A 25,362-nucleotide genomic window follows, 5' to 3' on the forward strand; every position below is an offset into this window, starting at 1 on the left:
ACATAGAATACTTGAAATAAAGGGAGATACGTATTTTAATAATAATAAATTTTACAGAAATCTTAAATTTAATTACATTTAATTGAGAATTATAAGAAATATTTTAATTTCTACTTGCAATTTGTTGCATACTGCTTATTATTCATATTCTTTTGTGTTTCTTATATATTTTGACAAATATTTCAACAATTCTAAACACGAGTATGGAAATAAGATGCTTTTTATAGCTCACAAATACATCAAAAAAATCCTAATGCGTACATTTCATCATTTCGTTCTTCAATTCGTTCGAAGACCTTTAGAAGATAATGTGATCTCGTGAAATCATCATCTTTGTAATTCCTTGGGAATTTGTGCTCTTCTATTTTGAAATTATACCTCTATTCTCTCTTCACATCGCTGATTTCATTTAATTTCAATTTACTATTTAGAACCATTTACTGTACCACGAGCTGCAATTATCCAAGATAGAACTAGGAAAAAACTTTGCAAGATTTTCTATCGCGTGACATCGTGGTTCATTTGCAGTCAGCGAATCGAGCTAAACTCTGCGGAAGCGTAAATTTCGAATAGAAACGGTAAGTTTTTCGTCGAACCAGATCCTCAGGGTGAACCTCTCCTCCTTTTTTCCCTTCTTCGCGATTCCTCGTCGATAGCAAGTTTACGAGGGAGGAATTCTACCCCGTCAATACTGTATTAGCCCGCGATAAGTTTAAGCCATTTGAATCCTCAGCGAGTTGGCTGGGCTTTACCTAGCCGGTTCGCGCAACTTTAATGGCTCGCAGATTTAACAGGACACAGGTAGAAACTTTGTTCCAGGACCGAATGAAAAGCTCCAGGCATTCGACTGTTCCTCTACCGAAACGAATTTCTGATTTCGTACACGTACCAACTTCGAAAAGTTTCTGTCGTTACACTGTTCCGTTAAAGCTTCGCGAACATTAAAAGGAACGACCAAGTCAGATAGCCGTCTCGAAAACATGATAGTCTTACAGAAAACGGTATATCATAATCAAGATAATCGTGTGAAAATAGTATTCTGGCAGGGTTATTGTAATTTACATAGTAATTTATAAAAGTATTTAGATTATCATTGATTAATTGCAATTGTGAATTTTTACGAATTTATAGGAAATTTGAAGAATATCGAGTTATAACGTTTAGTAGGTGAAAAATAGGTTTGCGGAGGTCCTCATTTCCGAATTATGGTCACAAAAATTTGAATCTATGTAAATATCAACAGTCTAGTTATCATAGAAAATTTTCGTAAATATGGCACGTATTCTTTTTTTCTCAAACTTCATTGTAACATACATCTTCTAATAAATGCATCGAATTCGAAATCTTCTTAAAATATCGAAATATATGAGAATTTCAACACATTGTACAAGTTAATAAGAAAATTAAAACGACGTATTCTTATTAATTTTTCCAAAAATACCAGAAGGAAATATTATAAAAAGAATAATCGAAGAACCGAACTGAATGTTACTATTACACGTTGTTAGTTCGAGAGCTTTCGAAAAAGAATCAGATTTTCATTCATCGTTACTTCTTACTTTAAGAGTATCATAAAGTGAGATATTTATGCGACTATAAAGTTACAAAATATGGCTTTGGGCCTCCGTTGGCTCCGTTCCTGATGTTGAAATTCGCGCGAAAATCGCGCCTGTAAAATTTCAACGATTATTACATCGCGCTTAGTCCGTCCCAATAACGAATCGTCGGAAATCAGTTTCATGGACCGTCTCTGTGTGATTCAAACGAATTTAAATCCTACCTACGCCTCCCGTGAAATATCGGTTTAACGACATTATCGAGCGACTGCGTATTTCCTCTGCAATGAAATCCGGCTTTATGCATCAGCATATTTAATCGACAGACGACGACGTTACGCTAATTAATATGTCTGCTAATAACGTATTAATCTATCGTTAAATAGCGCTTCGACAAGAATTAACACGATACAAACTATCATTTGATGATTTGTGAATCGTTTATGAAACGGATTGCTTTATTACTTATTCGAGGATTACGCGAGAATATACAAACTTACAACTTCGAATATCTTTCTTTAACGATAACGTAGATATGGGAAACGACGAATTAAATTTATACTTATTAGATTATTAGAGGATTATTGTTAAAAACGCTTAAAACCTTTATAACAAAAGTATAACAAAATAAAAAGTATAACAAAATATTCCATTATAACATTTGATTTTATCCACAGTTTTCTCAATTTACAGATCTGTTAACATTCGTACCAATTTCCTTCCAGTCTCCTAAATAAATATAAGTGGTGACAAAAGAGTTATATGTACCATTATTGGAACTCGCGAGCATTTTTCGCTATTTCTACGATATTTCGTTGGTATCGATCTCTATGTATTTTAAGCAAACAAAAGTTAAAATACTGTGTAGCTGGAATGTAGAGGATTAATCTTTTACAGCAGTTGAATTTGGCAAATATCCCAAAAGAACTGGAAAGCTGCTGATCATGTGTGAGTTTTGCAACGTCATCTCGCTTTAACGGGCTCATTCTGGTTAAAACCTAGACTTTCCTATTTGCTTTTGAAAGAACAGAAACGAATTCCAGAATAAATTAATCTGTTTTCGAGATTCGCATATGATACGTGTTATTTGTTACGAGAATCATATTTCCTATTGAATTCCTAACAATAGTATAAATTATGTCATAATATACATTATACATAATTGCCAAATTATTGCTCTGTTATATCATATAGCCGGTAATGTTATTAACATATTGATTAACATATTTGTTCGTGTAAGTTGCAATTTGTACGTGCAATTAATATTGTCAATCGACAAATGTAAATTACGTTGAAACATGTAATACTTAATAAAGTGCTCAAGCAAATCAGACAAGCTTTTTCCAGTAATAATCGATTTATTTATTACTTCGTTATTACAATCGCTGTGTTTATATAATTACATCATACTTTACATACTTTATACATCAAACCATTTATATCAAAAATTCAATAACCTTCACGATATTTTAATTCCAAACAAAAAGTCACTGTTCCTTCTCGCAGCTCAAAGTAAATTCACCGCCGTGAAAGTTCATAGAGGCGCCTTAGAGTAATCACGATCAATTAACCAGACCCGTGTTTCATTTCAGGCTCTGGTCTATCGAGACGGGAACCTGGTGTCGGGCTCACTGGAAGCCTTGGTACAGCATATGGTACCCACCGAAGAATATTATCCCGATCGGGCGTACCTCTTCGCCTTTTTGCTGAGCGCCAGACTCTTCATCAAGCCGCACGAGCTCCTGGGCGAGGTCTGCGCCCTCTGCGAGCATCAGCAAAACCTGACTGGAGATAGTGGCAAGGTGAGCCACGAATGCAACCGTCCCACAAAAGCCCACCAAGAACCTTCCGGGCGTGCACTTTACGGCCACCGCGTGCATTATCGTTTCATCGTCTCGCAAGCTCGACCCCCTTTTCGCATTCACCCCCTCGGAGAATCACCCTGGCACGCTCGCTCTCGTTCCAGTTGTAATAACGAGCACGCGTATCCAGGCCAGAAATGTTTCGCTCGCAAATGAATTTCCACCCTGACGATTCTTCTCTTTTCTTCTTGTTTAGCTGCTGTCTTCTGCTTTAGTATCTTTACTGATATTTTTACCCGATTTTATTTTTTTCGGCTTCTTCTATAATTTAAAGTTATGTTCTTTTGCACTTGGCGCTCTTTAGTATTTTAGTCCTTTTCATTGTGCATCCTATTCTGTGTGTTCAGGGTGGAAGAGATTCGAATGTACAAATGTCATGGTGGTTTGTTATTTTACGGTGATTTGCATTATTCTTTGAGCGGGATTTACTTACTGGTGAAACATGTACTATCGTCTTATTATCATCTTTGTCTGTGCCTTGTATAATCTACATTTGCGAAGGAAATAATTATGGATATGCAATATTTGATATAACGCGGTATAGTTAACTTATCGAAGCAAACATAACAGAATCACATTCGTTCGAATGTAATTGCGATAACCAAATTATGAATACTACTTTATAGATTGAAACTCGTCTCGAACGATAATTCAACCTTATTTTTATCGACTGTAACATTTAAATTCTGTCAAATAGCGAGTCTAGAAAGCGACTAATTATCTCAAAGCATATTGATGCTTTTGTTTTATTTTCTGATCGTCTTAAATAGCAAAAGATATAAAACGTTAATAAGTTCACACAATCCGTATCGCTTCGCAATCTCTGAAGGGCCCCAAGTTTTCGAAAGTTCTGAAAGATTCGTTGGGCATGTGCATTCTGTGGCGTTCCAATTTCCGCATCTCATCTAAAACTTGTTTGGCAACGCATGTACGAGCAAGTGAACTAATAAAAAGGGAGGAAGTGGAACCGGTTGGAATCTGTCTGGCGTGTTCCAGGAACGTCTGCAACGTTTCGTGCCACGACTGGTGCAGCTGCTAGCCGAATGGACAGAAACATTCCCGTACGATTTCCGGGACGAGAGGGTGATGGGCCACGTCAGGTCCATCACGCAGAAGGTCGCTGCGGTCGACGCTGCGGCCAGGCAGGAAGTTTCGGCATTGCTGCAAAACTTGCTGCTTAGACTGACGGCTCTGGAGAGGTACGAGGAGGGTTTGGCTAGACTGGCGACCGAGGCAACGACAGAGCAACTTTCACAGGTTCGTATAAATGCGCTAAATATGCGCATTAGTACCGTCCAAGCGAATCGTTGCCCTTTCTTAAACGATCGCTTCATTTGATTCATCGTGAGATTCTGGGAAACTTTGTGATTTATTGCGTAGGAATTTAATTGAACGTTTCTGAATTTCAGAGTCTTGATTCACTTATCTGCCGGCTATAGATCATCCGTCTCTGAAAAGGATCTAAATTTTTGTTTTATTATTACGATATAGTAGAGCATTTTAGAAGTTTTAACATTCGTGTATTTTTAATCGTAAAAGAAGGCTTTAACAATCAGATGTACGTGTAGTTAAAAGAAGATTTAAAAGTACAGTACAAAAGAACAGAATGAAAGAGAATTAAATTGTAATTGAGAAGACGCTAGAATAAATTATTAATTACATTGTTAACAATTTTTACATGTTCTTTAGAGTTTCCTATATTCTGTGATCGCTATATCATTATTTTATCCGCATAACTTCTTAGACCAGCATAATCGCATCGAGAAAACAGCAAAAGAGACTCACACGTCGAACAACTTTCGTTTGCATCAGCTATGCCAAATATTAGATCGTTTAGGCGTACAAACGTTCCAGGAACTTAACCGTATTGATCGAGTTTAACAACGATTACTCGATTAACTGTAACCACGGCGAAGTTCCGGTATAATGAACCGATAATATTCTGTCTATGGTACTTGTTCGATCGGCCGTCCGTTCGTTCCCTGCACCAATTCCGTTCCCGTAACACGGCACTCTTGTTACCGTTTAAATGGCTCGCCCATGTCGTTTGTGCTTATATCGATACCAACGCACTTCTAGCATTTGCATCAGTACCATACACATGTGCTATGGTTATCCAATCGTGTGTAAACGTTTGCATAAGGCGTTCCCGACAAGCATCCCAGAGCTTCTTTTCGAGTATCCATTTAAATCTTGCATTCTAAAAATAGGTACTCTGACAAATCTTTCGTCTTCAATTCGATTAATATTGAAGAAAGTATTGTTGAGGTTATTCGATGTGTAATCAGAGAAAACTAGTGGATAAATTGTAAGGCAGAAAATATATTTAAATATAAGTGTAATTATAAATAAGAATACAATTTGAGCTGGTCCAGATCCGCACGCTAGCTGTGTTACCCAATAACTGAAAAAACCCCGAAGCCAACATCGCTTGTCTTCTGTTTATGGTCTGACTTCGTCGCAGTCTTTTGTCTACGCGCTGTCGATGGCTTCAGTGCTTGAGAAACTAAAAAGACCAGATGTAGAGTTTTCTTATAAGTGGTGATCACTTCAACAAGTATCGATAATAATACAGAAACTTTTATTGCATTATCATCTGAAAGTTTAAAATTCAAGTCCATAAGACAGTTTTGAAAGCAAATAACATTATAACTAAATGTTAGATGTGCTTTTAACTAATTGAAGATTTAGTAGTTTGTATGGATACGTTTACATTACAATTTACAATGACAATTTACATTTACAGTTAATCTAAACAAACTGCGTAGATATTCACAAGCCACGTACAATCTTATTTAAACAAAAATACCTTGAAACATTAATATTATCGTCTACAATAGCTTAATTTCAACCATTCCGCATTTCCACGCACCAAAAACACAATTACTCGTAACAAACATCCACGGCAGAATTACAAATTCCGCTCGAGATATTCCCAATTCGTAATTCTCTAATTTTCCGCTGGAAATTACGAAATAATAAACTTAACGTTCCCCGTTCGGTTCCTTAATCCCAAGAGAAATTTTACTATACGCGCGGTATCATAAATCGAATTTGCGTACACTTTGTACGTGGCCATAGACGCGTCGATGGATGATACTTCTGTCAGTGTTGAGAAAGTAAAATAGCTTCCTTTCCCCGTATCAAGCAATTCCCCGTCAAACTCGATTTTCCAGCCACGTTCTCTCCTTTGACAGACGTTTCAATATTTTCCCGGAGACACGGAGACGCGATACTGATAACATCCTCGAGGGATACGCGGGGATTTCACCTATGCATCATCCCTGTTTATACATGTTATTCGCACGGTGTGCTAATGCACACGTTTCTCATCGTTGTGCACGCACATGGTCTTCTATCCTTCGTACTGTGTATACTAGCAGTACGCGTGCACTTTGCGCAGTTAGGCTAACAGGGTTATGTAGTTTCACCGTCGACATGGGAGACAGTAACTATTCTATTTAATTTGATTACCCCTACGCCTATCTGCCACTGCGTGTAACACCTACTAATAGCTAATTTGCAACTGCATTAGTTAGTTAAATATGCCGGCGTATCGTACCTCGGCTAATCAGAACAGAATTGCGTGAGCGCCGACCGCTACAAGCTTCATCGATGATCGTGCGGCCGGAGAAATTACCGCATCCCCAATTGTTTCGTTGTGCGGTTGTCGCTTCCGTTCCGGAAACCTGTTTCGGATACCACTGCCTCCAATTCCTGGTTATGTTACCGTTCGTTCGATATCCGATGTATGTCTCCATTTCGAGGGGAAATTTCGGGAGATATGTGTAGAGCTGGTTTTTCTGAAACGTCTTGAAATCAGTATCCTTAATGCTTCGTGTAACGCGGAGATAATGACTGTCCATTCTGTTGGATTTTAGTGGCCTTTTTCGTAAGTGACTTTTCAAGAAAAACAGACGAATTTTTTAGTAGTTTTTATTGACATCTAATGTAACACTGTTTTGCCTTCTAAAAGTGATAGATCTTCTACTATTTTTTATTGTTGCCTTGTGTAGTTTTCAGCATTCTAATTCATAAGTGAAGAAAATAAAGAGCAGAAGAATTTTTTCGCGAAACATTGTGAAGAATTATAATTTTGATTAAAAAGAAATATATTGATTGCTATAATTTTGCAGAAATATAGCGAAATATTCACTGGCATGCTAGATTGTAATCACGAAAAAAGAAAATAGTATTGATTACGCGTTTGGCACATAATTTTAGTGTATTTAGAAAGATGTTAGGTATTATACTTATTTCTATCTAAACTGCCGTATATTAAGTTGAAAAATTATAATAATCGAATGTTACCAGTGTTTGAATATTCGATATCTTTGATGTCTTGATATCGTAGTACTTTGTATATGATATCTATGGTATCCAAATAATACAATACCTCGATATCTCCATATGTTAAATTTCTGATAATACTTCGCATTCTGATATTTGATAATCTTGATGCTTGAATGTCTCGATACAGCAGTATATATCACAATTTCTTGATATTTCGATACCTTCAAACCTCGATATCTTGATACTTGATAGCTCGATATAAAGTCTCATGATGTCATATTACTTCAGTATCCTAATAATCAATTATAGGTATTCCAATTACTATTCTAACATGACGATACGTCGATAGGTACAACAAAAGTTTCAATCAAAAACTGTCGTAAGATTAAGATTTAAAATTATTTTAAAAGCTATTTTTGCATATTTAGAAAGTAACAAGAATGTTAATATATATATATATCCTAGAAGTAATTTTGCTATTAAATTTTAATGAAATACCATTCAAAGTTCTTTAGTATCAAGCTCTGTTTATTCAGATTGCTAAATAGTAATAACTGTTACTAGGTAAAAATAAATAATCGTTCGTTTCTAAGATACTTCGTATTCTCGGCGACGAGGCATTAAATGCATATTTTAATACAATATATAATACAAATACATATTTGCCGTTCTTTGTGATCAAAGGGAGATAAATTCCCTGCGGCATAATAAATAACATCCTCATCTAAACGCGGATGAAATTGCTCCATTGCCTATCAAAAGTTCCTGGAAATTGTTAAAAGCAGCTTCTTTAACCGGCAATTTTAATATTCCTTCTCTATCATCATCTCGTAATCTGCCTCTTGGTCCCCTGGAAATTGTTACGATAGATATAACGCAGCCTTTTTTCCCCGAGGTGGTGCCTTTATTTGGTATACATGAAAATATTAATATGAACGCAATTTTCTATATCCACAACGTCAGGAAAAATTAATATTGTATACGTTTAGTGGGTTTCCTCTCACTTCCTTGTTTTTTCTTTCTCTTTCTCTTTCTCTCACTCTACCTTTTTCATAAGGAATATTAAAATCACAAAATACAGAATAAATGTTAAAATTCAGTCACACGTGCAAGGGACATGATTTCTTTTGTAAGAAAACGATGCAATATGAATTATTCGTATATGTTGAAATTGAATTTGTTAGCTTTCTCTGTGTGAAGTGTGTTACAATGATAAAAATAAGTGGAAGAAATATTTTGATACTGGATGGTATTATCTTTAGGTGTGTGGCGCCTACTTATCTAACTACGCATCTTATTTGATTAATTCTTAATCACATACAATTGTATCTTTGCTACAAACGTGTAACCTGTTAGATTACTTGGTATCTACTAATTTGATTTATTTACTAAATCACTGTATCGAAATAATTATTGGAACGTATATCATTATAGAAGCAAAATAATCATATTACACAAGTTTTCACATTTAATGATACACTAATGTGCTGTTGTTATTTGTACTTATCTCGTACAATCGAAGTTACAGAAAAGTTCTAGAATTTCCTTTAAATCGTAGCAAAGAAATACGTCGATTCAACTTTCATAAAAGTATATCATAAAATGAATCATCGTATAATCTGTAAACATCGGTCACGCGATATCAAGCCACAGAAGATGATCTAAAATTCGTGTTTTAAGGTAATGCACCAAATGTTACAAAAAAGTTTTGCCAAGTTACTATAATACAATGCAACACTTACAATTAGCATTCGCGTCGAAGAAGCAAAAGATGGTGGTTGAGTAAGAAGAATAAAGAATATTCCAAAGCTTCCAGTAACGTTCCAGCAACTACCTCGTAGAACGGTATTTGCATGGCCGCTTGCATATCTACGGTTTACGTCGGAATTGCATCGAAAATGCAGAAAGTCGGAGCGCAATAAAAATATAACGCGAGCGGAAAGAGAAAAAGAGAGAGGAGAAGAAGCAGATAAGGAAACGGATGGGCCGAGCTCTTAGGAAGCTCCGGCTTATTAAAGTGGAAGTTCGCCGCGCTTTTTGAACCGTCCCTGCGACGTGCCGCGGCGACAGCTTTGCTTGAACTTTCTCAAGAAGCGAGCCGTAACTCGCGAAACCAATAATACGCCCATAATCTCTTTTTCATCCCTCCGTCGCCGCATCCTCCTTCTTCTTCTCTTTTTTTCTCATTCCACGTCGTATTCACCGCTGCAAGAAAAGTTCCAAGCATGGAAGACTAGAAACTACTTGATTGCAAATGGTTTTATAACAGCAGAACCAAGATGTTGTCGTTTGGCGTTTGGCTATTCGACATCTTCGACTAGTCGCGATAAGGATCGTCGATCGTCTTGTTATTTGTTGATCGATAGGGTAGATGTACATAAGTTGATAGCCCAGAAGCAATTTTAGAGGAATTTTTAAGGAATTTAGAAAATATTTTGAAGGATTTCATAAGTTGGGTAATTTTAAGCGCGTAGTCGAGGATATTAAATCACATACAAGGTTCCATTTTGTCCTTAAAAGTAACATGAATTTAATATTGACCGGCAGACCTGCATCTATTTCGTTATTTAGTAGAAGGAAATTTTAAGCAGATTATAAAAGCAAGTTAAAGGGTAGGGGATAGGAAAAGCAGAATATTATTAACAGAGGAGAAGAAGTTTTAGTTCCTAACTATAATACGATGTAAGATGAAAGAAAAAGTAGTATCGAGCGTTCTTTTATCTATTAGAAGTTAAATATTTTAATCTCTTGCATAATCAGCATTGCAAGGTAACTATACTATCGCGTTTAAGAATATATTATGAGCTACCCTTATGAGATAAAACTTTTATTTGCTTTGATTAAAGTTAGAAATTCCTGATCTTCCTTATAATAGAGCATCGAGCGAACATTTTATTTGGTAGACAAAAATTTTCAACGAAATGCAGCATATTTATAACAAATATCGTGTACTTATTTGTGGAAAAATATTCTAACTGGTAATAACAGGATACGAAAGTTAAGCTGTACTGGCACAACTATATTAAGATCAATTCTTTGGTTTCTGAAAAGCCAATTACAAAAATTTGTTCACAGAATGCGTGTAATATTTAAAAATATGTAAAATATTCACGGCATAGAATACTTCGTATAACTTTCAGTAAGTGAAATGATATCTTTATTTAGGTTCTATAAAAATATAAATTTGAACAAATACTACCACAATCTAATAGTAGAATTAATCAATTTGACTTCTGAGTGGTGCAATTATCTAAAACGAAGATTTTCAACGTAATAATCACCTGGAATCAATAATTGCAAACTTTTATGGCGGAACTTTTTTATATCCTATTTTTACGATAGATAACATTTCATCCAAACCATTTCCACGCGTTTATTACGCACCCTGAATTGATTGGATTTCTTTTATGTGTTCTGCGAACAAGAAATTGTTCTCAAGCCCAATACTACAGCTTTAATCTCTTTCTTTTCGCAGAAAGAAAGTTTCGGACGAACACACCAAGCTTCTCAATCAAGAACCTTTATTGCATTTAAACAGTTACTCGCTTGGAAAGTTCAGCTCTGGACTTCGATATTTAAAAAGAGAAAAAGTTGCAACCTGTGATTTCATACGACGAACATTTTATAGCTACTTGTCGATAGAACGACTTTTAATGGTTCGAAGCACTCAATTTCGTTTAGAGTTCCTTAGCGTTTCTTCATGCACGTCGGCAAAATCTGACGTGCAGGCTTCAAGAAAAACAGGATAAATAAATAAATAAATAGTCAGGCGGATTTGACAAGTTGACATATCTATTTCGACGAAGAAATAAGAAATTAAACTTGAAAGTGTATTTGAGTTTTATCACAGAAAATATTTCGTTTCGGTGAATAATTTCTAGCTTGTCAAAATAGAGAAGAAATAAAAGATATAAGCCCGTGAATGTAATTGAATACTTATCAGAATTTTAAAATTTATTTTGGAACAAAGTGTTAAATTCAAAGTAAAATTATTGCAGAAATTAATATAAGTATGAAACTAAATATAAAAGTGTGTTTGAGTTTTATTTGAGTGAAAACTTCGTTTCCATGAATATTTTGAAGCTCTCAAAAAGGAAGAATAAATAAAAATAATAATTATATAAACTTGATTGAGTGTTATTCAAGATCTTTGATACAATAAAAATGGGAAATAAATATTTATACTCCCTTCTACGACGAGAAAGCAATGAATTTTTATTTTCAGTAAAAACAGATTAATTTACAGTTCCTTTTTATACGAAATAATTTAAATTACGTGTGAGCAACATGAAATTAAAAAAAAATAATTTACATGTACAGCTTACGAATTACGAAAAGTCCGCTGTCCTTTTTAATTAAAATCTTCGTTATTTCCCCTTTGTTTTAAAGATTTTGCTGCTCGCTTCGTAATATTTGTATCCTTTTGACAGCAACGTTCAAAGCTTTTATAATCATCATTTTATAATGCATCATTTCACACCAAAATATTATTCATTATGGTTACTTCATAATTTATATAGCTTTTAAACCACTTTAAGTGGGATGGTTTAGTTTAAACCACTTCCTCCAACTTTACGTAGATAAATCTGTCAAAAACTTTTACATATTCATACCTTACTCATTCATAAATTTGCACAATTTCTCATACATCGTTCCCTACACCAATTTTTTGCTAAACGAAAAAGTTTTCCGATATTTTGGCAAAGTATATTCTCTCCTGACGACTACAAAACTCGAAGCATTAATTCTTCGAAAGATGCATTCTATCTGTTGCGAGTGTTTATGATCTCTATTCCGAAAATTAAAATGTACTACATTTAAAACGCCTGCAAAATTTACAGCGTATTCCTTATCTTTCGTACGATAAGTTCTACAAAATTTAATTTCAAATATTTTAACGAATGAGGTTGTAATTAGATGAAAAATATCTACAAGACTGAGAAGACGTAAAACAATGTGTTTCTATTGTAAAAAATAGTGCAACTACAAAATGCACACGCGTCATTATTACCGCGAAAAATATGCTCGTCAAAAGTATAATTCTTCTTAAAGCATGCAAATGAACAGACTCTGTAAAATTTGTTTGTCACGAAGTCCCTAGCTTCTTGATTTAATTAGACACAATTCTCCTGCAACATAATTACAGCTACACTCATAGAAATTATATGACGTAAGAAATATTTTATTTAAAAAAATTGAAATATGTTGAACAGAAAGTCACATTTTCACGTATTTCATTAACGATAGAAAGACAAATATGAGCATGAACCATTCTTGTCACGAGCTTCTCTATTTATTCCTACGAAATCATAAAACTTCATTTTTCATTGAAATTCGCGGTAGCCAGTGTGCGTAGGACGCCTGGAAACTAGTAAAACGTCCGGAAACTAGTAAAACGTCCGGAAAACCGGTCTTTCTGGTTTTCGCGAGCGGTACAAAGCTTTTAATTACGTTTTCTTCCGCGTAATGACGAGAGAGAGCTGCGAGAGGAGGCAAGGGACAAACACAAAGGCTTTCGAAACGCAGTTTCTGCTCCGCTATCGGGTTGTATTTAAATGCGCGCATTAACGTTGTTACTATAGATAACGGGATTTTAATTGATAACGATAATACGCGTTAAAATCCGTATTAACTCCGTTACACACTTGCTGTATTTATATTCGCTCGGCAACAGCGGTTCCGATTTAATGCCTGCTTTTAAATGATCGAACCGTGTCACTACCAATTTTGTGCAATCGCATGCGAGTCGCTTATTATTATTAATTGTAGATATTTCGTGATTTAGTTATATTTCTCCGGTAACGTGTCGAGTTCGTTTCGCTTCGTGAAAGTAATTATCGTTTTGACTAACTAGATAAACTTCTATGTAGCGAGTTTGGTTAATGTTCATTCATATCCTATTTTCGTGGATTTTGTAATTTGTAATTTTGGAGAAATTTAAGGCAGAACTGTAGAAATTGTGCGAGTGACTTTATAATTTGAGAGTTTTCATTTTCTCTTTTTTTTTTTTTTTGTCTGTACATTTTTATCTTGCGTATGTATAGTGGCAGACTAAAGAAAATTTGGGACGTAAAGATTGTTACTGATATGGTACAAAGTTTAATACAAAAGTTGCTAATATTCGCTGCACGTACTAAGTAAATTTTCCAATTTTAAATTTTCTTTGGTTCGCAAATGTATATATGTATATCTTTTAATGATTCATATTCTAGTGCTCGTAATGAGCTTTAGTTTCATCAAGTTTTTTATTTATTTCAATAATCGAAGAAATGAAGTGGTGACTAATGTGATTATATATTGTCATCGTACATTGTCATTAGGTGGTATTGACAAAATCCGCAATCACTTAGTTGCCAACCCAATAATAACTTCTTTGAAATAATAAGAACTTTGCTAAAATAACAGTATATCGAATATGAAGTGAACGCTTAGTCAAGCTAAGTCTAATAAGGAACAGCAACCAATCGCAAGTAAGAGACTTGGATGAAACTGTAACACTGGTCTCAATTTGAAATACATCGTGATTTCCAAGCCGTCATTAATTATTCGATACAAGAAACTATAGCAGTCCCCGTGGTGCATCGTATTTGGTTGCATATCATGACTCGCTAGAGAATTGCGCGTTGTCTTCCTCCAGGTTTCTTTGAACATCTCGAACATTACCGTTCACTAAACTCGAGCAATTTGAAACTTGCGAGAATCTTGCCGTTCAATGATTCCGCTTTCGTAGAATAGTAATTATGGGATTATTCTATTCACTAAATGATAAGGTGCACGTTTTTGTATGTGAAATTTATACGTTATAGGTACATCTTTTTAGTATTTATTCAAAACTAGTTTCAACACAGTGTTTATCTGTGTATACATATCTCTATATCGTATTTTATTTAAGATCATACATACGATATTTATTTGATTCATTAATCAGATAAGTAATAATTACTTTCAAAACTTTTAAAAATTACAATTTTCGAACATTGGTATTTCCATAGAATTTTGTTAAAAAATCCATTACATAGTTTTTATTAATTGTTGATTAAAGTTCATCGATGAACATTAAACTTGGTCCAGTTGGTTGAAAACTGTTTTTATATTTTTCATAATTGTTCATCACAAAATCTTTCAAAACATAGAATCATATATTTACTGTAAAAAATATTTAAATTCTAATTTTACAACCCTTCAATTTGATATTTGGAATTTCGTTCGACGGTCCGCCGCACAATTCATAAACTGTTAAATAAAATTTTCCAAAAAATCAAATTGAAACCAACGATAAAATTCATCAACGATTATTGAATTTAACACGCGGCCAGGAAATTATACGTATATTTTTAGCAAACATTTATTTCCAAATTATTTAAACAGAAAGTAAATATCTATTATAAAATATCAATCTATCGTAAGACATTATCGTAAATAAATATCTAAAATTTCTATCGTGTATAATTAGATTTTATTTGAAAAAATTTTAACTTCCATCGACATTAACTTTGCGCTGTCTTTCACGGGAAGCTGACGCATCGCTGCGAATTAATTTCATTTATACGGACGGTAAAAGCTTTCAATTTCTTTAAAAATTCTAGCACATATAACGAGAAACTATAAAACACGCGCGTTTTTAATTTCACCATCGTGTATCGTTGCCAATTTCAAGACAGTACGAGCAGAGAAACTCGAGAAAGCATTTCGCTGTTGATATTTTTACGCTTTCGTTGCAGTTCTCTTAATTCGAAACAATGAAACTCAGCATCGTGTCTCGACAGTCTTAGCACGATCTTCTTGATTTTGTTTCGTTTAGCTCCGATACGTGCTTTGGTCTTCTCGTCCCGAACAAATTGTGTTAAAATATTCCGTGTCTTTCTTGTCGCGTTAATTTGGTCTTTTGAGTAACGCGGTGAATTTGTAAAATCTAAATTAACTATGATTTTTTACACATCAAATATTGTGTGCAGATATTTTCTTAATTAGCTAGAAAAAATTGTATTATTAGTTTGGTATTAATCGTGGTAATTGCAAGAAGAGATTTATTTTCAGTTTCAAAGATAAAATGTAAAATACGCATTAGTGCAGAAAGAAAATTTTATGAACTCAGTATAGAACATTATTTCATCACAATTTTAGTATAAAACATCAGTTATTAGGGAAGAGAGATTCATTTACAGAAGATTTGAAGATAGAAAAATGTACAGAATACGTATAGAACGTATAAAACACCCAAAGTATAATATTCTAAAGTACCTCAGACTCTTTGTAAACTTATTATTTTGCTCTAAAATAATCTACGATGCAATTCATTTTATTAATTCTTAATAAAGATGAGCCTTTTAATTATAATCTGTAGGTTGAGATTTAAGTTTTCCATTAAAATACCTCAGAACCCCATCAGAAAATTAATATACCTACTTCTATTTCCCCACGCTAGTTAAGAATTAATTTAATTCCAAATATTTGATAAAACAAGGGGAAAACTTGAGGGACAGTCTGATATAACACAAATCTGCTAACAGGAGTTCTCAGAAAATTCTTCATTCCACTCGCTAAACGTCTATCAATATCAGGAAAACTAATGAAGACGTTAAACCGTGGCATTTTCCAATGCCATTGGAAAAACGTCCGTCGATAGAATTAATATCAATCCATTCGCATTTTCTGATCGTGAAGCATCATCGTCCGTTCCCTCATCGGGAGAAAGAGTCGCGAATTGTTTGGCCGTACGGCGATTCACGAGTCATTGAACGTGGCTTTTTTATCGAGGAGAAAACAGGCACAAGGGTGGAATTTGCACGTAAATCAAAACGTTTCGTTCGCGCTCTGCTTGCCGCGAACAGTTGGAATCAATGCTGTCGGTCTCACCGGGATCGTTCCACACTGTCATACCGGGCAACTCCGCTCGTTGATAATTCGATCGACGATCTAATTCGAAGAAACGCAGGCGGTCGTTCGCTTCGTAACCGAATCACGCGGTTCGCTGATCTCGTTCGTACCCGACGGATTCTACTTTCGTCGCGTCGAGAAAATGCTATGACGTATCTCGTGGAAACGAGGGAAGGGTGCTGTTTAAGACGTTGAGACCATCGACTGGGCGCTGTGGAAATGACCGTCTTTGGAATCGAAAGAAGAACGATAAGACTATTTTCCTCGGTTCAAAATGCTGGATAATTGGATAGAATGTGTTGATAATTGAAAAATTACTTATTATTTGAGAACATTTTAATCGTCAAGAAAAGAGACAAATATGTCTGTAGAATTGGACAAAGCGCGTTCGGTGATTTCAAAATTGAGAAAATTTTTATTGATAGGAGAAGAATACCCGCTAATACCCGTGGTTTATATATTCGTTCTAATAATATAGAATTATCGCGAACCCCGTCTTCACCGTTTTCAATCAGATTAGCGATTACACAGCTCCATATTTATGGAACCTTTTAAGACATTACCGAGCACTGACCAAAGGAAATATTTTTTTATGAATAAGGCATCACCAGGTAGACGAATTGTTAATGCTTAAGGGCAAAAGAATTTCTGGTATATCTTTGAATGAATAACAAGGGCCGATATAGATTATTATATTTGAAAATATATATATTGTATTTAAGTATTATGTTGGATATAATAATTGTATAAAAATACCGTAAGTTTTTTCACTTAATGGAAACGGGAAGATTAAAAAATGGGAAGAAAAAAATAAGAAGATTAAAGCATAAATTAGGACAGTATGTCAGAATATGTGGGTAAAAAATTTTTATTTCGTGATTGCTCGATTGTTACCGCGAACCGCAATTACAGGACAATTTCCATATATTTCGTTGAAACATGAATAACAGCTGGCTAATTATGGCAGCTCGGGCAATTACTTTTTCATAATCTAACCGCATTAGCCGCCATTTTTTCCTCGCAATCCCTTGACATGCACAGTGAAAAATTGGCAAAATTTCGTGGAAGAATAATTATAACCCATTTATACGCTGATTATTGTAACGCTAATAAATTCAGGTTGTTTTAAATCAAATTAGAAAAGAAATTAACTAAAAGCTTTCTGCTTTTAATTTTATACTACTATAACGAAAATTAATTAGTTACGTATTTACAGACGTTATATGCTATAAAATATATACTGTACTTATATACTTTACAGCACTAATGACGTAACAAAGAAATCAATTTCCCATCGACGTTCATTACTCAATCGCTTCACAGTAACCATCGTTGAAATGGTCGGAGAAAAACGTTAGGAGATACCCTTTTTGCATGACGAGAGACGCGAGATCCAATCGAAAAAGGATACAAATAGAACAAAAGACGAGCTTCAATAAAAGTAGGAATAATAGAGGAGATAGCCGGCGACGAAATCTCGTCGTTTTTCGTGCCAGCAGCACGCAGTGATGTGGGTCAGTGTTTGCAGCGGTATTTCAAGGGGCAAGTTGAGCGAGAGAATATAAATTTTCCGTGGTTCATTTCATTCAACAGGGAGGCGGATATGAATGTTCGCGCGTTCGATTCAAATTGAAATGCCCGACGGACTTATACCTTTCATTCGCGAATCGCGTTTACAATGCCTACGATGAGCATAAATAATTACAGTGGTTTCAGACGTATGCTTTGAACTACGTTGGAAAAGCATGGTATTCGCTGGTAAAACGTTTCTCTCGTTTACCTTCTTCTATTCTCGTTTCAACCAGCTATCAACTATGACCTTTCCTTTCGATTGTAACACTAATGTTAAAGGATTTGAAACTATTCTTGATAGAGAATGGTAGAAGATTCTCGCTAGTAATTTTGACAATCTTTTGAACGTTTAATTTTTTAAATTATAAGAATAGTCAATTAAAAGTGACGTCAAAATGAATCCAATAACCTGTAACATTAATGTTATCTTATAATTAAAATATCTCTAGTACCTTATATTTCTGCTGTATGTAACAAACTCATAAAGATAATTTACTCTCTCTCTCTCTCCCTCTCTATCCCTTCCTCATAATTTTACTGCGATACTAACTTCAAATCACAACCATCCTTCCAAGCAAGAACTTAAAATACACCCATAAGGTACAGCCCTGTCCATAAAATACACCCCTCAGTAAATGCCAAACCTGGTCATAAAGATTATTGCTCAGGAGAACAAGAATCATATACAATGGCTTCGAACGTTTCCCAGAATCGTTCGCAAAACATAATGCATTGAAATGGCATTGTATACGTAACTATATGTACAGTTGTAGAGATGTATATCGAGAGGGGTCCAAGAGCGTCGCGACGCCGCCGGTCAAAGCACTTTGAAACCGCGTTCGACGAAGATAAGAACTCGCTCGAATTTGCTCGGCGAAGCACGAGCACGTGAAATTGGAAAGGAAAAGAGGAGGCGTCGCGACGTGGACGCGCAGCTTCCGCCCGTTTCCGCTTTCTGTCTTTCTGCACCTCTGTGAATCGAGTTCTCGTTGACGCCTCCCTTTCATCGCGTCTCTTACCCCCACGACCATAGCGACGCTCTTGCACATGATTTCCCGGCGTCGCTTTTCTTCGACACTCGAACCGAATGGAACTGTCACCCCGTTTTTCAGGTGGACATCACCGAGCTGTGCCCATCGGCCACGGTCCTGGCACAGCAATTGACCCACGTGGAACTCGAGAGGCTCTCGTATATCGGCCCAGAAGAATTCGTCCAAGCCTTTGCCAAGGTTTGTACACCTGCCTCTTCCATTTGTCACGTCCGTTTAATAGTACGTTCTTTTTCTCCTCTATTTCTCTATTTCATTTATCGATGTTTTTTAATATCATTGAAAATATATTTTAGATGTAGTAATTTTAGGTAGAAGCAAACATAATGGAACCTCGATTATCAGAACACTGATTAACGGAATGGCTAATTATCGGGACATCGAAAAAATAGAACATTCGGAAACGATTTTTTATAAAAATATCGATGCACATGTATCGTAATTAGTTCGGATGTAATCGAGGTTCTATGCTAATGAATATACTTACTATATTAATAAATAGTAATTTTAATTAATAAGTGGAAAGAAGAAATTTCATATTAATTGTGGATACTGATTTTTCCTATAAACAGGAATCTCCTCACTTGGAAACATCCTTTAAGGACATGAAGAAAACACGCAATCTCGAATCGTACGTCCAGTGGTTTAATAGACTGAGCTATTTCGTCGCGACTGAAGTATGCAAGGTAAATGAAATATATGTTGCTTAATTATTACAATTATACTTAATAAATATCGTATAAATTCACTTTATCTAAAAATATGCACATGTCCTGCATAAAAAGCAATCTCTTTGATATAAAGTAATTGTAGAAAATAAATTTTTCCATCAAAAGTAACATAATGAAAATATATTATTCATTTTCTTTGCAATATAAATTTCGTGATTCGATTTCACAAAATACGATATTTTATTAAAAAAAAGTTCGACTGTTTTGTAGCATGCAAAAAAGAAACAACGCGTTCGTGTGGTTGAATATTGGATCGAAACCGCCCGTGAATGCTTCAACATCGGCAATTTCAATTCCCTAATGGCGATCATCGCTGGCTTGAACATGTCACCCATATCTCGCCTGAAGAAAACGGTGAGTTGTACTTGTATTTGACATCATTTGAAATATCGATAGCCATAGCTACGATAACCGTGTCTCATTATAGTGTTAATGAAATTTCAGAACGTTTTACATAACGCGACAGATGCGCAATCAAACATTAAAAACAAGTTTAGCTACTTTCGTTCACTGTAAATAAATTATAAAATAGTGAAAAAAGGATAGAATTTTACTATGTTATTAAACGTATTTGCTTCACGTAGTATTATTTTTATCACACCAAACGCGAATAAAAGTCACTCTACGTATTCGCAATCTCCATTGGAAGCAAGAAAACGAAATCACAAGGAGAACAGTCAATCATATGTCATAAAAGTCATGGACAAACGAAGTGATCGACTGCAATGCCTTAAATAAAAGATATTGGAGTTAAAATGATCGATGGCAGGACTCGACAGGGACACTTTTACGACGGCTCCCTTCCTGTTTCGTTCTTTATCGGAACGACGTTGATGATGTCCAGTCGGGAAAGCATTGATGTCTCGTCGGATTGATCTACGCTCGTTTTCCCTTCGATGTAGAATGTGTACGCAGCAATGAGCGGTTTGTAATCCTCGTAAATCGAGCGTGGCGCCACGACGACCAACGTTAACCGTGACGAATCGCTGGAAATCGAATTTTCACATCGCCGAGCGAAAAGCAGCTTCGAAAACGAAGAACGTTTCCGCGCAGAAAATGAGGAAAAAGCGAGAATGAAAATGGATGGGCGCAGAGCTGTTTTAATTGAATTTTTGCGTCACTGTTTTTCGAGTCTTATTGAAATTTACACGTGCATCGAGTTAATTAGAAAGCATTGGGAACTGTGATTTTTAATTGGGCCAGTTCCTTCTTCGCGACTGGACGTTCGCATTTTTATACGATTCTATTCAAATAAGCAAAATTCGAAGAAAAATTTAAATTTCTGGCAGATTCGTTTTGATTCGTATTGGAATTTAATTGTTCTTTGAGTCATTTTTTTCTTTTTGTAATTTGTTTCATGACTACTAATTGAGATGATAGTGTGTTAGTGTGGCTCAGTGTATGAATTAATTGAGATTAATTAGTCAAGAGAATAATTAAATGTTGTGTTTGCTGTTTGCCTTGATTGAGAAGCAAGCCAAGATTTATTTTTATTTTAAAATGAAAAATTCCTTGTCGAGGATTTATTTCTCCTTCTCCGTGTTAAATCTTTTTTATAGCATTTCTCAGAACAAATTACTAGAAACATTTACGATGAAGAATTTTATCGATCACACAATATTCATCGTTGTCAAGATGAAACTGAACTCGCAACGAAATTGTCACCCAGTTTCCATAAAATTTCCGATCATGAAACACTGATCGGGCCATTTTTCTCGTAAAACGAAGGGAAATATATTTCGATCGAAGACGAACGAAATTCGCGCATACTCGACGAAAACAAAGAATTCAACGAAGTTAAAGAGCTACTGTAACGCGAATTTATTGCAATACAGAGAAAAAGTAGGACATCGCATTCCGATCCATGACTCTGGCGAAATAATCGAATCGCGTGTTGCTTGCAGCGATTGCGTTTCCATGGGAGGAAATGAGGAAATAAAAAAGAAAGGAAGAAAAGGAGGTAGGAGGGCGGAAATACAGGAAGAGAAGTCGATACATATCGCGCGACTTGCTGTCAGTCTTTCACGATATTACTTCCTGAAGCGAGGACGACTTCTTTCGTTGTCCTGTTCTTCTTTCGCAATGAAATCCTGCTCGAAATGAAAAGACTGCGCTTCCGAAAGAAAATATAATAGACCCTTCGATCGCTGAAACGTGTATTTATCGGACAATTATTTGAAAGAATTCCCTTAAAATTTATAACAGAAAACGATCAATTTCTTAAAAGATTCGAAAGAAGACTCCGTTTGATATTAAATTATTTTATAATTTTACGGTTTTATGGTTTTGTTCGTGCGGATTTAAAACTAATATTTGTGATATAGAAATGAAGAGATAGAATGTCATTTTAAGCGATTTAACATTTTTTACGCAACGTTAAATGAATATTTTTAGTAAAAACTAAAAAACTTAATTCCTTTCATTTGAACTTTTGATGAATATTTAAAATTAAAATCAATCTTGCTCGAAGATAAACAAGTTTCAGTACATTAGGATGAAATAATAAATTTAACGATGTTATATAGAACAGATTGGCTATAAATGGAGAACCCACTTTTCGAGGACGGTCGAAATAACTCGAAGAAGGTTAAAAATAACGGTAACAGCCTCGTAACGAAGGTATTAACAGAGATTTTCTGGATATTGTATCGACGATACGATTTAAATGGAAATATTTTCCTCGCCGATGAAAAACGCAATTCCATCTCTAGATTGGATTTAAACGGTTGGGCGATGCGCGAAAATGGAATGGCCATTATGATAAATAAAATTAAATTTCTTCCTTTTTTTGCCCCACTCTTAAATTCGCGGCTGCATTTCACGTCACCAAGGTACATACATAGAAATGTTCATAAATATCCTAGCTTACTGCGCTGTTTTGCAATAAAAAGCCAACGCGACGAATGTATATCCTCGCAAATGAATATACGCGACACTGTGACGTAATTAACACGTCAAGTTATGGTTATCTGGCTTCCACGAAACTTTCATTTCCCTGGCGTTTGAAGAATAAAAGAAGAATGGCTGGATTAAAGAAATAGTAACGGGAAACAAGAGGAACTAATAACGAGTTTTAATGAAATAGAAAATAATATTATCAAAAAGTAGAATATTACGAAGTGGTTCGTAAATAATACAATTTTTGGTATACCGTAAAATAAATCACTTGTATTTTTCTTTTAGGATTTTTAATATTCGTTGACTTTTTGTAATAAATACGTAGATTTTTGTATTTGCCTTTCAACATTGTGCATATTGTTGCCCTATATATCGTAATTTATAGTGCAATGTTAATTTTTAATATCAACTGTAGAAAATCATTGATTCTGCATATGGACATAATAAATTCCACATTTATCCCATATACAAAATCAATCATCTACTAAACCTACTTAAAAAATCTTTAGAAAAATACCAACCATCTAGCAGAAACAAAATTATTATCTCGAAAAATTCAACGGGATAAACCTCGTGTATATCGTATACAGAATCAACCATCGTCAAAAATTTATTACGAAACTTCTAAAACACTCAACGACCTAGCGAAAACCAAATCTCCTGTTTCTCGCCTAAAATTAACAATTTTAATTCAAATTACCAGTATCTCCCTTTCTCTCTCCCTCTCTTCTTTGTACACGGAACGCTTGTTTCGCGACAATAAAAAGCCGATAATAAAATGCAGCCGCGCATTGGACAATTTTATTTCTGAGAACGAGCGCGACAGTTTCTGACAAATCGGCGAACGTGTACGACTTTATCGTCGGGACCGGATGAATTGCGAGGCGGAACGAGGATACCATTAAACCCATATTTGTTTTTTTTTTTTTTTTGTCGTTTTTAATTACGAGACCGGACCGGTGTGCTCTGCGGACATATCCCTCCGGCTCTATTCGACGCGAACTGCTATTCAGGGTTCATTTGGTTCAGCCAGCTGATTTATACAGGCCGCGCTTAAAATAATTGCTGGAACTATCAGCGGCCAGCCGGCGTGGCACCGCTTCGTAATTTTCGTTAATGAAAATTTAACGCTTCTGTTCGGTCACGCTCGCGCGTTGTTTTCCCCCCTCCTGACCCACCTCACTCACTATATCTCGTACATACGCACATCAACGGACATTCGCGAAAAACATGCCACGGAATTTTTTGTGGATCGTCTAACTGATCGACTGGTTGAACGAATTTGTGGAGAAAGGAGTCGATACCATAAATGGAATTATCAGCTTGAATTATTTTCACAGACTTGGAGAGTTTCTCATTTTTGTTACTATGAAAATATGGAAACGTTTTTGGGAAATAGCGGACTGAAAATCGTAGTGATGTAGGTCAAGATTTTGAAGATTTGAATACAGTTACGAGTGTTTCAGCTTTGAGAAGTATTATTCCTCTAGTTGCATAATTAATTAAGTTATGACTTTAAATTACAACGTTATGCGCAATGCGTTTTAATTTATCTTCTAATAATTATATCTAATAATTATAAGTACACATCACAGGGAGTTGTAACGTTAGTTTAATGGATTTTAGAGCGAGTCCAGGAAATTACAGTTTCTCAAACGAATATTTCAAAATGCCATTGATTAATTTCGTGAATAGAGGTTAAGGCTATCAAAGGGCTTCTACTCATTTCCAAAAGATATATTGTACGTAATAGGAAGCCATATTTTCTGAAGTAAAAAGTTATTAATCACTGTGATCAATGAAAATGAAGTTTACATTGTAAAATAATAGTTAAAGTATGTTAATACAAACTTTAACACAAGTAGAAATATTTGCAAAATGTATTTGTACATCATCGAATTTATTACAACACTTACATACTAATTAATTAGATCCACGCACGTATATTAGATTTAGTTCTAGTTATGAAAATTTCCTACTATTAAAATCAAATCTATATAAAACCTAACAAAAAAAAAAAAGAAAGAAAGAAGGAAAATCGCCTCATAGGAAAATAAAGGTCAGTGCAAATACCTTTAGTAGCCAACGTACTTGTCTTAAAACATCTTAAATATCTTTAACAATCTCGAACCTTCGAAGGAGCTACAAAATAGCCTATCTAAAATCTTCCACTCGTTCGTCTCTCTTCATCTCGACACCATCGTTTCAGAGGAAGACCGAACATTCTCACAATCAAGCTACCTCCCGCAATCTCCACCTAAAATCTTCTATCGCCCATCCTACTGTCTGAAATCTCCCAGCAAATCCAAAAATCGATCTCACCTCGAAGAATCTATCCCCGAACGTAAGAGCTCGATGGCTCAGCGCCGTCAACAACCCCCAAACCCCTCCAGCATCCTCCATTTAGCCTGTAGGAGGATATTCTCTTTGCTCGTTCGAGCAACTTCCAAGTTCCGCGAGTTTCGCTTAGAAAGTCAGCGCGGAAAACTCGAAGGCAAGGATCCCCGGTGGCACTGAGGCACCG

The 25,362-nt window shown here is 35.2% G+C and overlaps 1 protein-coding gene across 1 annotated transcript in view; it reads left to right on the forward strand.

Moving 5' to 3' along the window:
• The window catches only part of LOC138181961 (uncharacterized), a 562,178-nt gene that overhangs the window by 516,939 nt on the left and 19,877 nt on the right, over positions 1–25,362 (forward strand). Inside the window, exons 5-9 of the mRNA XM_069117380.1 lie at positions 3,149–3,358; positions 4,415–4,675; positions 19,273–19,389; positions 19,782–19,895; positions 20,151–20,294. Of these exons, the coding sequence (XP_068973481.1) occupies positions 3,149–3,358; positions 4,415–4,675; positions 19,273–19,389; positions 19,782–19,895; positions 20,151–20,294 (846 nt within the window). The remainder of the gene's footprint in view (positions 1–3,148; positions 3,359–4,414; positions 4,676–19,272; positions 19,390–19,781; positions 19,896–20,150; positions 20,295–25,362) is intronic.

The sequence above is a fragment of the Bombus flavifrons genome, chromosome 7 (genome assembly GCF_040668555.2).
Source record: "Bombus flavifrons isolate JBK064 chromosome 7, iyBomFlav1_principal, whole genome shotgun sequence".
NCBI classification, from domain to species: Eukaryota; Metazoa; Arthropoda; class Insecta; order Hymenoptera; family Apidae; genus Bombus; species Bombus flavifrons.